The 17393-nt window shown below is 30.2% G+C and overlaps 1 protein-coding gene across 1 annotated transcript in view; it reads left to right on the top strand.

Moving 5' to 3' along the window:
• The window catches only part of LOC129216254 (pre-mRNA-processing factor 6-like), a 59227-nt gene extending 42777 nt beyond the window's left edge, over nucleotides 1-16450 (top strand). Inside the window, exons 18-22 of the mRNA XM_054850452.1 lie at nucleotides 4567-4743; nucleotides 7382-7583; nucleotides 9302-9440; nucleotides 12866-12992; nucleotides 16197-16450. Coding sequence (XP_054706427.1) covers nucleotides 4567-4743; nucleotides 7382-7583; nucleotides 9302-9440; nucleotides 12866-12992; nucleotides 16197-16349 — 798 coding nt within the window. The 3' untranslated portion in view covers nucleotides 16350-16450. The remainder of the gene's footprint in view (nucleotides 1-4566; nucleotides 4744-7381; nucleotides 7584-9301; nucleotides 9441-12865; nucleotides 12993-16196) is intronic.
• Nucleotides 16451-17393: the final 943 nt, after the last annotated feature.

Genomic DNA, 17393 nt, shown 5'->3' with positions numbered 1-17393 from the left:
TAATTAGCTTAGTAGAACAAACATTTGTTCTGCAGGAATATGATATGAGACATTTAGTCAAGATGCATGCAGAGGTGCAAATAATGCTCTTAAAAATCTATTTAATGAAAATCCCTAACTGTATATGTAAAAACTAAAGCTAAGATCTTTTTAGATATTTACCCCTTGCTTCTACTCTTCTACATTTGAACGAAGCAATTTCTTGTTTGGTGATATTTTGATATTTAAAATTTTAACCCTAACTCCAGTGGACAGCGTTAATTCTCAACCACTTTTTTGATTCTTCATTCCCCTAAAATGACTATCTTACGAGTAAAACAGTTAAGTTACCGGATCGAGTTCAGCCGTGTCACAAAAAAGCCTTTCCCTGCATGTTACACATTTACCAAAACATGTTATCTAATTATCATGCCGTGGTGTTTCATTATTGAAACTCATGGGTTACTCAATCATTGGCTATTATTTATATGAAGATTATACACATAAATTACTTATTTATTGGAATATAGGGTTACTTCAACTGGATTATTTGTTTTCGAAACATTATATGAAGCTGTGAGAAGCAAAGGGATGTAAGTGTCAAAATTTAAAATTTAGAGATAACTAGTACAAATGGTAGGTAAATATCTCCTCTGTCTTGGTGCAAGAGATAGTACTAGTAGCCCGGATAGGTGCTGCCGTACAGCATATTTAGAAAACTTTTCAATAAAAGCCTGCCTAGAACCGCAACTTAAAATGTGTTTTACTCAAAACTAGAAAATTTCCACTTACATCCCTTTGCTTCTCACTGCCTCATATGTGCATATGTTTTCATATATATATATATATATATATATATATATATATATATATATATATATATATATATATATATATATATATATATATATATATATAATAATAATAAAAGTGAAAAATATTGAAAAGACACACCAAGAGCCCATAGATGCGCAACGCAGCAAAACTAAAAAGCCAAGTAAAAATAAAATTAAGCAAACAGAATTACAAATATTAAACAAATTATAATAACAAATGATGATAAAAAGGAAAAATGCAAACAGCTATTAAGTAGGAATAGAAAAAGAGTGAATCCAGAGCTCTTATATATATATATATATATATATATATATATATATATATATATATATATATATATATTACTACTATTATATATGCGAAAGTTTGTCTGTATGGATGTATGGATGTATGGATGTTTGTTACTCTTTCACGCAAAAACTACTGAACGGATTTTGATGAAACTTTACAATAATATAGCTTATGCATCAGAATAACACAAAGGGTAGTTTTCGTCTCGTTATGGGGGGCAAAAACCCCCTTAGGGGAGCAATAAAATACAATTTTCGTATAAATTCTCTAATATAGGGATGAAAAAATACTTGCACATATTTACATTATATGTCCATCGAAAGCTCTGATTTTTCTGCTGAAGATGGCACTTATTCGAAATTTCTAAGTAGAATAAAAAACGAGTTATGAGCTTTTTAGTTCCATGTTCGAAGGCTTTCCTAAACTCAATACAGTATTTAGTGTATCATCTCAACTCCCTGTCGATAGCGACTATTGTTGTATTGTTGACTATCTTTGCTTTTCGTGACTGTTCAAGGCTTTTCTCAAGTCAAATCTTGAAGTAAGATTTTTGCACAAGATTGGCAAATAATACATGATTTGGCTGATCATTTTCCATTTAAACGGAACTTTAATGTAATTAATGGTTTTTATTATTATTTATGCTGATGGAACACTTACTCATTATCCAATCAACCAGCAGATTGCCAAAATTTTTGCAGAAATATTTCCGTAGCTGATGCATTTGGCAGTTATTTTCAATGTCGCTGTTTTTGAAGCCGAAGACTACGTCATAATGTTTCTCAGTTTTCACCATGTAAACAAAATATCGTCAATCAAAGAATCTTTAAAAAACTTTTTTTACTGTGTTAAATAATCCAGCAACTAAATTAGGCAAATCCATAAACAGCACAAAAACTTCCATTAATTTTTCCTTTTTGCACAATTTCAAACATTCGCCAAGTTTTACTACTTATTTTGGAAACATTTCGGATGAAACTCTTTAGCGCCATTTTATGGTGACCAAAAGTATCTCAGCACCTGGCGATAGTATCTTTGTAACGAAAATTAATATATCGTTTTACAAAGTATGGAAAGAAGGAGGGAGCATCATCGAAGGTATCCCAAAACGATTCCCGCAAATTCGGTAAAATCGCACCAAGAGCCCACAATGATTGAAATTTCCCAAACTAACTAAAGCAAGTATAAGGGGATTACGAGCAACGTGAATAGCAATGCAGAGAAGTTTTTAGACTCCATGTTAAAAAAAAAAGTATCAACAGATTAATCTTTTTAAACATGAGAAGAATAATTTCATGTTTTGGAAATTTGTATATGCTGAAATATAGTGCTTTCGTTTCTAAATCGATACTATTTTGTTCTTTATACTTATTGCTATTTTACTTTTATGGGTAAGGAAGGAACTCTACTTTTAATCATGTCAAAAAGATGTGTTTTAAATTCTTTCACTTAAACCAGAAAAAAAAAAGCCAGTAACGATTTTTTCTCATAATTATTACTGACCCAGGCAACGCCGGGTACTTTTGCTAGTATATATATATATATATATGTATATATATATGTATATATATATGTAAATATATATATATATATATGTATATATATATATATATATATATATGTATATATGTATATATATATATATGTATATATATATATATGTATATATATATATATGTATATATATGTATGTATGTATATATATGTATGTATATATATATATATATATATATATATATATATATATATATATATATATATATATATATATATATATATATATATATATATACACTAGAGGACCCAACAGACGTTGTTCTGTTCAAACTTTGTAAATTGAAAAGCTAAAAAATTTCAATAAACCATCAAGTGTTGGAACCGTTTTGTTGAAAAAAATAAGCAAAAAGAAAATGTTTTAAGCTGCTTGGTGTCAGAATGCGTATATTTATTACAACTTGATTTATCTAATGCCCACTGAGCAGTTGTTTTATTAACTATTTTTTTTCCCGTACTTGATGGTTTGTTCCCTCAGCCATAGTCAAAGGATAAAAAGCGTCCTCAAATATTTAGTGTAAAAAACTAACAACCCATCTAGAAGAAACGGGAAATCCCGCTGCAACATACCCCATATGAAAAAGAATAAAACAATCGAAAGGATATCGTTTGAAAAAAATTGTAAAGATAAAAACAGTTCTCTGAAAGAGCATAAAACACTCATTCCCTCCTCCCGATATAAAGTAAACATTGTTCAAATAAATGACTAAAAACTCTTTAAAAACGAAAAACAATTCTTTGCAATTTGAAATATTTCGCCAAATGAACAAAAAATACAATAAATTACATTAATAGTAGCATTAAAATGTAAAGAAATGTTCACGCAAATCTATTGTTTCTAGTTAAAGTCGCCAAGCCACCACGTTACTGTAATCCAGCCGATCAGTGAGCAAAGACAACTCCGACTGATTAGCAGTCCGATCTTTTGAACGAAAACTTCTTAAACTTCATATATTGCCTAATTTGTTCTTTCCACCAAAGAAAAAAATGTTCCAGTGCACTGATCTTTTGTGTACAGGTTGTAATTTCTCTGGACGAAAGTAAATTTTTTTTTGTCTTCATATCCCATCATCTTTTCTTTTAGTAATGAAAATCCGTAAAGTATTCATGACAAAACTCAGATGGATTTGAGTCGAGAAACAAATGTTGCTAGGTACAATACTTTCTGACCATTTGGTTAGGAAAACCTAAAGCACCGATCCGGTCACATGGTTCAACTACGACGACAGAACACGTTTTGCGTGAACCTTCCAGTACTTTACTTTAAAATATATGTTGGGTCCTAAAATCGTTGCTTTCAAGAGAGAGAGAAATAAAGGCTTTACTCTCTCTCTTACGTTTATCTATTCTCAATTGGCACATCACAGTAGGAAATTTCATTACAAAAAGCAGAGCTGGCTTTCTTATTGTCATTTGGCAATGGGTTAAACATATATTTTAATTCTCGCTCAACAATAAGTTAAAATAAATATTCATCATTTGGGAGATATAACCATCCAATGTTTAAATTAATTAATTAATTAACAAAAAGTTTCCGATTTGATCCATCGCACTTCGAAACCATGCTTGCCACAACTTAATTACACACAAAAATTTGATCGAAATCAGTCCAGTCATTCAAAAGCCTTGTGGTGACAAACGTCCGCACAGAAGATTTTTATATATTAAGATATATATATATATTTAAAATTTTGATCTGAGGAAGGATTTTTTTTTTCTTGTCGATGAACTATGTTTCTACATTATTTATAAATTATATCTTAAAGTTAAGTAAAGGATTGCATATTCCAACAACTTTATTCTATATGAATACAAACAATGAAAAACATACATTTTAAAACTTCTATAATGATTTTCACTTCTAGTCTGTTAAAAGTAAAATTATTTTTCGTGGTGAATTGATAGGTGATTATGAAGTCAGTGCGTCTTGAATGGGCCTTGGGAGACCTGAAAAAAGCAAACATTTTGTTAGATGAAGGAATTAAGCAGTATCCTGATTTCTCTAAATTGTGGATGATGCGAGGGCAGATATTAGAACAGGAGAATAAAGTGAATGAAGCCAGAGATGTGTACAACCTTGGTGTAAGTAGCATTGATTCTTAAACCTTTATTTTAGAAATATGAATAGGAGAAAACATAGTCAAATTCGCTTTCCACTGTTGTTTCTTTAAAACTTTTTAAAGTTCAAGAAATCGAGAAGTTCATTTAAATATGACAATGCTAAGAGTTTCGTACAGAATGTTCTTGGGGAAATAAAAGTTCAAATTTTAATTAAAATACTTTTCGTTCTTTTTGTTTTGTTGCATAAATTGCATCATTTAATTAGGTTGCTTAGAATTTGTTTATGAAAAACGGAAAAAGCTGTTAAATAATCATTACAGATGCTCCAAATATTCGGTTGGTATTTGGTATACTGCATATTTGCCAGCAGTGGTGCACACAAGGGGAGGGTCCAGGGGGTCCGGATCCCTCATGGCCCTTGAGTTTTTTAAATTGAGTATAATCCTACATAGTACTAGAATTATAATTTCAAGCAAAGGTAGCAATAATTACAGATTTCATAAATAGAGATAAAAAAAAATTTTCCATCATCCACAAGAAATTTGAACTGTATGTGAATATAAAGTGTTCTAGAATGATGATTTAGTTTCACTGTTTTTATTTTTAACTATCAGAAAAGTAAATACATTCATTCATTCTTGGGCTTTATGATATTTTAGGTATTTGTTAATCATAAATTTATTTTAACTAACGTTAAGTAACTATTGAATTTTTTTTAAAATGTATTTTGTTCCCAAAAATCAATAAAATCAGAAGAATATATTTGGATGTGTGTTTGAAGTATGATATGAGAATGGTGGACCTTCCATTCTGGACCCCCCCTTTGAGAAATTCCTGTGAGCGCCACTGTTTGGCAGACAAACCAAATATTTGGTTTGGTCCAATACATGAATATTTAGCAACCGAATAGTTAAAAAATTTAAATGAGTGTTGGTAAACAAACAGATTTATTTTATACATTGAATGAAACTTACAATAGTGTACTGCAGTGCAAAATTAATTTATATTGTTCCTTATTAGTTTTCGCAGATCCAAAGTAATTTTAAAGTAAGAGTTAAGATGTTAAATTAAAATTTTGTTGCTTTTCAATTTTTCTTAAATCTTTAGACACATTGCATTTGCTTTACTCTTACAAATTCATTTAAGTATGACACAGTTATCCGAAAAAAAAAATCATTTTGTAAAGCAGTGAAATGAATATAAAAGCCAACTTATTACTACTTAACATTAACTGTTAATTTTTATGTAAAATGTGCAGCTAATAAAGGGGGAGGAAAACACTTGGAATCTTGCAGTACTTAAATTTCTAAAGTTTTACTAAATGTTTAAAAATGTTAATGTTTAAGCAGTAAAATGAATATAAAAGTCAATTTATTACTACTTAACATTAACTGCTAACTTTTTATATAAAATATGCAGCTAAAAAAGGGGAGAAAAACACTCGGAATTCTGCAGTACTTAAATTTCTAAAATTTTACACCATATGAAATATTGAATGTTTAAAAACGACCTAATTAAAGTTAATCATTGTGATCAAAGTTTAATAATCCTTTATACTCAAAGAGAAAAAATAAAAATGCCTGGCAATATTTGAATTTCATTCCTTAATATTAATGATGCAATTATTTTTCAGTTACCAAAGAGATTAACATGACAGAAAATCACTTGAATTAATTACAATTTGTAATGAAAGTTTAAGCATCTTGGGTTTTTATGTATAAGATAAATGCAAGGTTCTTTATTTATGACAAAACATGTTACAGTGATTACCAGTTCTCAAGTCATGTATCAGAAAAGGAGTTTTATTATCCATATATTGCAGATACTCTATACTAAATTAGCTATTTGCTACGTTAATTTGTTTTTGCTTTTTGAATAATTTATTTCAAATTAATAATTACACTTAATGTAGATAAGTTTACTATGTTAAATGAAAATGCATTTGCATTTTCCATAATAGATTAATATTTTTTACTTGGGCATAAAATTCAAATTTTTCAGTTAACAGTTTTAAAGCAAATATTTGGTATTCGGCAAAATATGGTATTCGGCGCATCTCTAATAAAAATATGTTTTTCCTACTCCATAAAAGTGTGAGAAAGATAATTTTTACAAATTCTTCTTTCCCGTAAAAGTAGACCCTCTCTTTGAATTTAGAAAGTTGCTTTTCCTATATAAGGTATCTTTTATTCTTTTAAAACTTTGTAATTGCTTTAGCTGGTAAGATAATTAAATAAACTTATTAATGTAATGCTTTTTTTTCTGTTTTTTTCATAAAGTCGCATTTTCAATTACATTTTTCGGAATAATCCTATCATTGAAGTCTTAATATCTACAGAAATAACTCTAAAAGTTGCGTATGTGGAAACGCATTTAAATTATAGGTAGTGACTTTCAAAATAAGTTAAAATTTGACTTTATAAAATTTCTTTAATTGTAAATCAAATATTAATAAATCAATATTTTGGTGTTTAAAAATAATATGATAAGCAAGTAATTCACGAAAAAAAAAAAAAAGATAAATGAAAGAAAGGTAAAAGTATAAAGTTGAAGAAAATGGTTGAAGAAAAAGTTCCTGTGATATTATCTTTTTTTTAATCGTAGTTTACCGTACTAAGGTTTTTTCTATTTATTGAACATACTTTTTTTTAAATTCTAGATTAAAAAGTGCCCAAGTTCCATACCCTTGTGGCTTCTTTTATCCCAGTTGGAAGAGAGGAATGGTGCTCTAATTAAGGCACGTTCAGTTCTGGAAAAAGCTCGCTTAAAAAACCCAAAGAACCCACAACTGTTGTTGGAGTCCATAAGAGTAGAATTAAGGGCTGGTCTAAAAGACATAGCTTTAAATTTGATGGCAAAAGGTATGTTTTTTTAAAAAAGAAAGTAATGTATTTATTCTCTGTAATTTTTAACAGTAATTTTGTAGCTTTATTTATTTATTCTTGTCTATTGTATTGGAATTGATGTATCAAAAATCTGGTTTTGTCAGATTGTCAAATTTCCGAGTTAATATGTTTAGAAGAATATATATGTAGAGAGAGAGAGAAAAAAAAAGCTACTTACCCTATTCGTCATCCACGTTAGAACTTTTCACTCTCTTTTTGGCCAATTTCCATGGGTGAAAAACTTTTAGTCTTTTGACCAATTTCCCTCTGTAAAAAAAAAAAAAAAAAAAGGAACTGAGTGATATAGAACAAGTGTGAAAAGGAACAGAATGATCAGTAAATGAGTTAAATCTGAAAAGTTGATAATTTTGTCTTTGATTTAATTTGTATCATGATCATATTTAAGAGACACTGCTGCTTGTTACCTAATGATGAAAAATAAAGTTTTAAAGACAGGGAAATTCCATGTGTTACTTCTGAAAAAGTCATACTCTGCAGTGTGTGTGTTAATATTTTCTACTTTTGATCCCTTTTTGTTGAAAATAAGTTTTATTTTTTGAGTATTAAGTGCTGTATTCTACCTTTTACTTATTTAAAAACTAAGTTTGGTACACACATATTTTCTAATTAAAACGTGTCCGTCTTGAAAATTTTTGCAATTTTCACCCTTGTAAAAGCAAATACCAATGTTTTATGTTGTACTTACAACGAAAAAAAAGCATGTATGTTGCATTAGATTTTTGCTGTTCATATTGCCACCAAATGCTATGACCGTATCTATCTTCCATTTTTATCATGATGCAATCAAGAAATCATTATTGTCTGGGTGATACATGCTTAATAATCGAATAAATTGCACTCACTCACTTATTGACCACATGATACCATATAGGTTAAGTTACGCAGAACCAATTACATGTGCTCCATGTCTGACGAAAAAAAAATCTGTTGCTGTTAAAATTAGTGTAAGAATAAGAGTTTTTTTTAGCACTTATGTCACAGGTTATTTCATGCATTGCACTAATATTGAAACTAAAATAATGTCCTATTGTAGAACCTAAAGAGAGCCAAGAAAAATTTTCATACATAGCAAAAATGGTGTGTATTCTATATACTTTAGTGTATTCTATATTTATTGTAAATTTCAAGTCCCTCTAAACTTTTCTTGAAATACACCCAAATTATTATGGGTATAGATTTTCAATTTGTTTTTAAGCTCAATTAAGAAAAGCTTAAGCTTTACTATCGGGCTAAAATTATAGAATAAAATATTGGAAAAATAAATGCAAATTTCCAGTTCGCTGCAGATGCAAATAAATCTGTACTGATTAAAGTTTGAAGAAAATTAAAAACGCTCTTGCATAAAACAGCATTCCTCTTTTATAATATGTGCTGAAACATGAATCTATAAAACATTACAAGTAACCATATAATCTTTTTGTAACAGCAAATATGCATTCAACTTTTTAATGGTATGAAATAATTAAAGCAAGAAATTCAGTTTTATATTTTCATTATTTTGTATTTTTGCCAATTGTTTTTCTACACATATTCTACTAGACCAGGCTGGTACTGTGGATCGATACTGGAAATGAAATCTTTTTACTTCATTATATTTTAATGAAAAGATTTAATGAAGGAAAATATTGTGTCTATGCACATGAATACACATGTGCTTTTATTTCTCCTATCAGCAATGCAAGATTGTGCCAACAGTGGTATCTTATGGGCAGAAGCCATCTTTCTGGAACCTCGACCACAACGGAAAACCAAGAGTGTTGATGCCTTGAAGAGATGTGAACATGATCCTCATGTTCTCTTAGCAGTTTCAAAGTAAGCTTTTCAAATCTATTACTGTTGGAACTAACTAAACATAAATACAGTTAAGGGAAGCAAGCAGCTAACCTTCTCATGTGTTTTTCATCTTTACTTAAAATAATCTATTTTGATATACAGTCGGACCCGGACTTAACAAATTTTGCTATTTAGCGAATTTTTATTTTTCCCCGACTAAAATGGAAGCAAAAATCCCTATTTAATGAATAATAAACCCCGAATTAACAAATTATTTGAACAGCCTTTTTTTTTTGTCAATTTGAGTTAGGAAATATCGGATTGTTTTCCAAATGACATATCCATATTGTTCGAAGCAGAAAAACACTTTTATTGAAGCCTGCAATTTTTGAAGGGCGAGGCAGCAACCATTGAATAGCGATTCTGTTGCAGGAAACAATATTGAAACTCCCATTAAAACTTACTTTTTCAAATGCTTTACATGGCCTGGAAACTAAAAACGTATCTCATGCCTCATGCAGCATGTTGTAAACGGCAAAGTATTTTCTTCTCTACACAAAGTCGAAAGAGAACTATATTGAGTCAAGTATCGAGGAAATTGTCAAACATCTATTACTCAGTACTTTAAAATTTCAAATAACTAGTGTGTAATAATTCGTGGAATGCTAAACAAAAAGTGTACACTTTCTTGTTTTGGATATTTATGCACAATTGCTTATTAGGGCTTTGAGATAAAGTAAGTGCAATTTTTTTCCCACACCCTGATATTACGAATAACCCCGATTTAACGTATAAAAGTTTTGGTCCCGATGAATTCGTTAAATCAGGGTCCCACTGTATATTGGAGAATTCTTCTGCTAACCGAGGTTATTCTCTATGATTCTAATCAGACACACGAGTACACAACACCTTCACACTAAACTATACTTGGGGCAAACCCGACCTGACAGTGCTGTAATGCTGTAATGAGGCTCTACATAGCCTTCATAATGCTGCCAGGTTTAGGTTTGCCCAAACTATAACATTGTATGTTCACACAAAGAAAGTAGGATGAAGTTCAAGCTATGAAAATTAAGTTCCTGGTTTGTTTGTGGGCGACAGCACTGTGGGGGAGGGGGGGGGAGCAACATACAGTTTCTAACAGTTAGTTAAGATAAGACGAATATAATAGTGTAATCATATTCTTTGTTACTAGCACTGTGGCATACTGATAAACCAAAAATGATTGGTTCTAGACCTTTTTCAGATTAAGCGTAATCACTGTTAAATTTAAATAATGTGTGACCATAAAAATACGATCATTATAAAGTTTTTTCAAAGTAACCAAACCTCTGAAAGAAATAGGTGATAGCAACGCTGCTCTCAATCTAGTACAGCAATGTAAAATGGGCGCATGGCTAAGAGGTTGGGTGATGTAGAGAAACGTACAGCAGTGAAAAGTCGTGTGCAATTTTTATAAGCACTACTTAAGGATGGTGCACAAGCAAGCTCAGTGACTAAATATGTACAGTACAATCTCTTTTATCTGTACTAACTGGGACCACAGACAATCTGCATAGAACAAAAATCTAGGAAAAAGCAAAATACATTCGTTATCCAGGGATCAAAGTCATCCTATATTTCTTACAAATCCTATATTTTTCAAAAACTGTCAAAAAGTGTCCTATATTTCGTATAAATCCTTCATTTCTCCAAAAAATCCTATATTAATGATACCCAGTCTTGTATGATATAGACAAACGCGTGAACAGAGTTCGCAATGAATTTTTGGCTCTGCAGAAATTTTTAACTTCTAACGTATTTTTAAAAAAGAGAAGGAAACAAAAAAAAAAAAAAAGAAAGAAAGAAAGAAATCCTACATTTTATTTCTGTTTCTTCCAAATATTTTCCTGTCTGCCATTTTTGCCTTGTCTTCTTTGCACTTTTCTTGTGTGGAACCGCTCTTTCCACTACAGTATTGGTTAAAAAATAATGGTTAAGGTCACTTTCTTCAGTTGGTGAAAAATAAGTTTAAACAATATGTAGCATTTTTTAAAAAAATCATTTTAAAGCATTTTTTTGTCTCTTTCATATTTTAAAATAAATTTAATTCATTATTCAAGGGTGAATTAGGCAAAATAATTATTTGCAGAAACATTCCTGGCTAGGATTTGCATTTGCAGAAAGCTTTTTATTTTATTTAAGTACCCAGAGAAATAATACACCTTTTGCATAACAAGTTGTGTGACCTTTTTATAGAAAGCTATGTGCTGCTTCACCAAAAAAGAAGCTCTTAAAGGAAAAACAGGTGAAAAATTACTCGAGTTAGCCCCAGTGGATAAGTATTAGAATTTCATCTTAATTTAAAGATGTAACTTCAATTCCAAAGAATTTTATTTTCATCATTCATTGAAGAAGCCCAGTGGTTCAGTGGTAGTCCTTTGTGCTTCCATGCCGCGGGCCCGGGATCCATTCCCGGGTCAGAAATGGTCCCCTCAGCCGTTCATTTCTTCAGTGCATCGATAAAATGAGTACCAAGCGTGCTTGGGAACTAAACCAAAAAAGAAAAAAAAAAAAAAATCAAAAGATGTAAAAAGGGGAAAAAAAATGTGGAACCTAAATTGAATGATGTAACAAAAAAATTTTCTTGAAATAAACCGAAAGGATTTAAAGAAATCATTAATTCAGCTCAGACAATGATAGATGAGGGGAATACTAAATTAAAATTATTGCCTCAAATGTAAATGTGCAACTGACTTTGAGGCCTCGCAATTTTTATTTGTTTATTTATTTGTGTGAGAAATTAAAATTTTTATATTGTGACAGGAAAGAATCAATAAGACATGTATAAAATTTTTTTTATGTATATATATTTTTTCATCAATGGCACTAAATGGCACATCAATGGCACACTTATTGATGTTTGTGCAAACTTTTTTCATTATATATATTTTTTTTCGGTGTCCTATAAATCCTATATTTTTTTCAAAATGTGTCCAATATTTTTTTCAAAAAATGTCCTATAGTTTGTCAATTGGTTACTTTGATCTCTGTTTATTCGATCTTGCTAATTATTCTGCCAATGTCACCACAAAAAAATAAGTTACTAGGATAGCATAAGTATCACAAATTATGACAAATGACAAATATCAGATGTCATAATAATGACAAATGTGAAAATTTCAAGCTGAACCACCTTTAACATAATCAAAGGCTTTTGGTATGCAGAAAAACGAACGTACTGTACAGAGATAAAAACTAACAAGGCAGGTATGTACAGTTTTATGATTTTTTTTCATGAACCTGTTTTTACAAGCACTTGGTTTTAATAAGTAACTATTGCGGTCCTTTTGGCTTGTTAGGAGCACGTTCAACTGTAGAATTGAAGTTGTAGAATTATTGTGATGAATATAAATGAAGCCTAAAATAAAACCTGTGAATTTCATTTTAGGTTTTTATACCTAAATATTTGGCGTTTCTTTCAGGTTATTCTGGTCAGAGAGGAAAACAAGCAAGGCGAGAGAATGGTTCAACAAGGCAGTAAAAATTGATCCTGACTTGGGGGATGCTTGGGCCTACTATTATAAATTTGAATTGATTCACGGAACTGAAGTGAGTGATGTAACAATTAACTTTATCACACAACAGTAATAACCGTAGTGCATAATGTTTACACTTTCAGGTCTGAGTTATTTTGATTGTACAGGCATCCCTCGTATAACACAGTACTTTTACAACACGGCTTTAATATTACACGGTACCAAATTTGCGATTATTATAACACGGTTTTGATATTACACTGTACAAAACTTTAACTGATAACTACATGGTTTTGATGTAACACAAATTTTAAAAGAAGGAATTTTATTTTTGTTCAGTTTACTGTTTAAAAAAAAAGTATGATAACTGTACTCAGTTTTTACTTTATTTTTGTGAAACTTTTGCGAAAAATTGTCTGTCTTGGACTCAAAAGTTTGGTTTCCACGTATAACACTAACTTTTAACTTTTAAATACATATTTGATTTTTCTCATAAGTGTTCTAAAAGAAAAAAGGTGAATATTATTTTGTTTCTACTGCATTGTAAGAAAATAACATTAGGATTAAACATAAACTATTTTGGAAAACGATAAATAAAAAATGTACTGGAAACAAAATATAAAATAAAATAAATAGAATAATTCTATTTATTGTATTTTAAATTTTGTTTTGTTGTTGTTGCTCAGACAAACTTTATTGCTACAGAAAAGGTCAGATTTTTTTTCTTATAGAATGTGTTTTGTTCTTAATACAGAAAGAAAAGCGGATAAAGTTTTTTCTTGTTGTTCATAACAGTTTTAATTTGAGGCATGTAAAATAATTAAGTTTTATCGTTTATAAACACTCTTATTTTTAAATCAGTGGTTCTTCGTATGTTCTGGCTGCCAGTTTTCGTTTGTATGATCTATTGAGCCGAAATTTCACTTATAAAATTTGCAACTTATGACTTGGTTTTGATATAAAACAGTACACATTCCTTGATTTACACTATTTCAAGGTCTCCTATAACACGGTACACATTGACATGGTTTATGATATGTTCATGCTTAATTAGGTCAAAAAATGAGTAAAAAAATCACTTATAAAAAAAGTCGCGTATAATATGGTTTCGATACTACACAGAACGAATTAACCGTGTTATACGAGGGATACCCCTGTATCTCCTTTGGTCTCAAGTCTTTTCAGTTCTTTTTATGGTTATTTTAAAAATATACTTAAGCATAATTATTTTAATGACTTTTCTTACCATAAACTTTTTATTTTTAATAAATTAACTATTTAATTATTCTATAAATTAATATTTCATGTGAGGTTTTTCAAAAAACTTGGTTTGACTTGAAAGAAAATAGTTTCACATTACATTTTTTTTTTCTAAAACAAAATGTGCATAGACTTGAATATAAAGTTACTAAAATACGGTAATTTCAATAAACTGCAAAAAACAAGGTGGTCTGCCATTGAGATAAGCATAGTCACCATCTGTGGAACCTTTCTTGAACTTTTTGCACAAAATTGCAATAGCTGTACTTAATGTTTAATTTTCATTACATGCTTTGTACGACAACTGATTAATATTGACTTTTTTACTGCTTTTGAAAAAAATTGATGTCTTGAATTTACTTTACTTTTTGCTAAAGTTTTTTTTTTTTAAGAATTATTGATATTTTTTAATGAAGTGCTATTACTTTTTTTACTAACTCTATAACAAAAATATGTGCTGACACCAGATTAAATATTGGGAGATGCTACAATGATTGAAAGGTCAAAAGAAGTTGGTATCCTGAAATCTTTTTTTTTTTTCTTTTGAATCAGTTTTTATGTATTAAAAATTTTTAAATCAAGAGCTTTCAAGCTGGCCCCGAATTCATGTTTCTAAGTAACAAGTTCTTCATGTTAAAAGTAACTCCATTTAAATAATCATGGGGCAGGAATGCATTGAAATGTATGTACAATTTTACTTCCAAAACCAATTTTCTCAAAACAACAATTTTAAAATTTAATTTTTGTTTTCTAGAAAACAACTTTATGTATTACTTTAAAATGTTTGCCATATTTTATTTATATGTTTGTAGTTATACTAAAATGAAATTTGTGCTTTAATACTTGCAGTTTTTCCCAAACAGCTGTTTTATGGTCAAAACTTGTTTTCATTTAAAAAGTGACTATTGGTTACAATTTCATAAGTTATGAAACAAACAGAATTGCTTTAAAATTTCTCTTCAGTATACTCTTAGATAACTCTTTAAAACACTGTGATAATTGTAGGTTTCTATCACTAAAAATTTTTGAGAAAATGGTGAATAAAGTTTAGTAATTTAATATTAAACATATTAAGGCTACTGACTTCCCTTAAGTGTATTTAAAGATTGAAGCTCTAAGGCTATATAATTTAAGAAGAAATAATGATTTTACATGAAATACACCGCAGGCTCAGTCATTCCAGCCGAGGACTGCAGTTTCGTGCTTATTAGCACTCATCAGCGCGGCATAGGAAAGTGATTGAGCTGGAGATGGAAAACCTCTTAAGGAAGCCAAGAGTGCCAAACAAACTGGTAGCTAATATAGAATTAGCACAGACTAGACGAGTGACCAAAGCAACGGTTTGGTTCAACTCAAAGATTGAAGGCAAGGCAGGTATATTCAGTAAGTTACCGCCCATTAGCCAGGGTTAAGGCAAAAATACATGAAATACACCGCCAGCTCAGTCAATTCCAGTTTGTTTGGCACTCTTGGTTTCCTTAAAAGGCTTTCCACCTCCAGCTCAGTCACTTCCTCAGCCGGGCTGATGAGTGCTAATAAGCACAAAACTGCAGTCCTCAGCTGGAATTGACTGTGTAGATGTATTTCATGTATTTCTGCCTTAGCCCTGGCTGTAGGGCGGTAACTTACTGAATATACCTGCCTTGCCTTCAATCTTTGAGTTGAACCGAACTATTGCTTCGGTCACTCGTTTGGTCTGTGCTGATTCTATATTAGCTATCAGTTTGTTTGGCACTCTTGGCTTCCTTAAGAGGTTTTCCATCTCCATCTCAGTCACTTTCCTATGCCTGGCTGATGAGTGCTAATAAGCACGAAACTGCAGTTTTCGGCTGAAATGACTGAGCTGGCAGTGTATTTCATGTATTTCTGCCTTAGCCCTGGCCACTGGGCGGTAACATACTGAATAATGATTTCACCTCAAAGTACAGCTGAACGCAATTATTCCAATACTTATTTATTCTCAATTTTTCAATATTTGCATCATTTCTGATGCATGATTAAAAAAATTTCTTTACAGGATCAGCAAGAAGATGTGAAGAAGCGATGTGTGCACGCTGAACCAAGACATGGGGAAAATTGGTGCAGAGTTTCCAAAAATATAAGCAACTGGAGGAAGAAAACGGAACAAATATTGGTCATGGCTGCAGCATCTCTGAGCATACCAACATAACTTTTGTTCTAGAAAATGTTGTTTATTTGTACATAAAAGTCATATCACAGCGCATAATTAAACTTTGTTTTTTTCATTTCATCCTCATTGTTTCTTGTTAAAGCATGATGTTAATTAATTATTGATGTAAGAAAATTAATTTTGTAAGTTCCAGGTCTCGGCTTGGTGTTGTCTCCCGAAGTTTTAAGTGTTTTTCAATCTGTGGTGAATGCAGGGCTCCCACAATTCCCTCAGACTGCTTAATTTTTATTTTAACATTTTAATTAATTTTGAATGCTGCTTTAATATCTTTTTAATCAAGCAACTCAAAAATAAAAGAAAATCAAATAGATTGTCTGCCTTTTTTTCTTTGGACATTTATTTTATTTTGTGTATTTTCAAAACCAATTGCTTTTTTCTTCTGTTAAAATTGGAAGTGTTAAATAATTGCTTGGGGAAAATTGTTCATCTTTGTTTGATGTTTAAAACTGAGTAGGGGAATGTGAGGCGAAGTGAAATAGTTGAGATGACACTGGGCTTTTTCAAAATTAATAAATTGGAAATTGGTTTTGAAAATTACGATACTTAAAGAAAGAACATTCTATTTTATAATAAAACTTGCAGTGAAACAGTATTTTTAATTTTTGGCAGTAAATTTGCGCCTTCGGTGGAAAGAAAAGTAGAAAATTTTCTCTCTTTTTTCCATGGGACAAAGTGAAAAATAAAATTTTTCCAAAGAAATATTTTCTGTTCAAACTATAGGAAATATTTTTGATCAAATGAATCTGTAAATAAAAGGTTAAATAAATGAATAAATAAAAAAATACTAAAACAAAATAAACTGAAAATTCAAGTAGTTAATTAATATTATGAAGAAAAATAAATGAACAAGTAAAAGAGTATATGAATAAAAACATAGGTAAGTGAATTACTAATTGGAGTAATTTAAATGAATGAATTAATAAGTGAATTTGTAAGTGAATCAGTAAATGATTGAGCATGTAAAAAAAGTAAGCTATTTCATTTTGCCTTGTACTTGCCTGATTATAGAAAGCATTTAAAAAT

This window comes from Uloborus diversus, chromosome 2 (genome assembly GCF_026930045.1).
Source record: "Uloborus diversus isolate 005 chromosome 2, Udiv.v.3.1, whole genome shotgun sequence".
Classification (NCBI taxonomy): Eukaryota; Metazoa; Arthropoda; class Arachnida; order Araneae; family Uloboridae; genus Uloborus; species Uloborus diversus.
The sequence above is the reverse complement of the archived record's forward strand: the minus strand, read 5'-3'. Positions and strand labels throughout refer to the sequence as shown.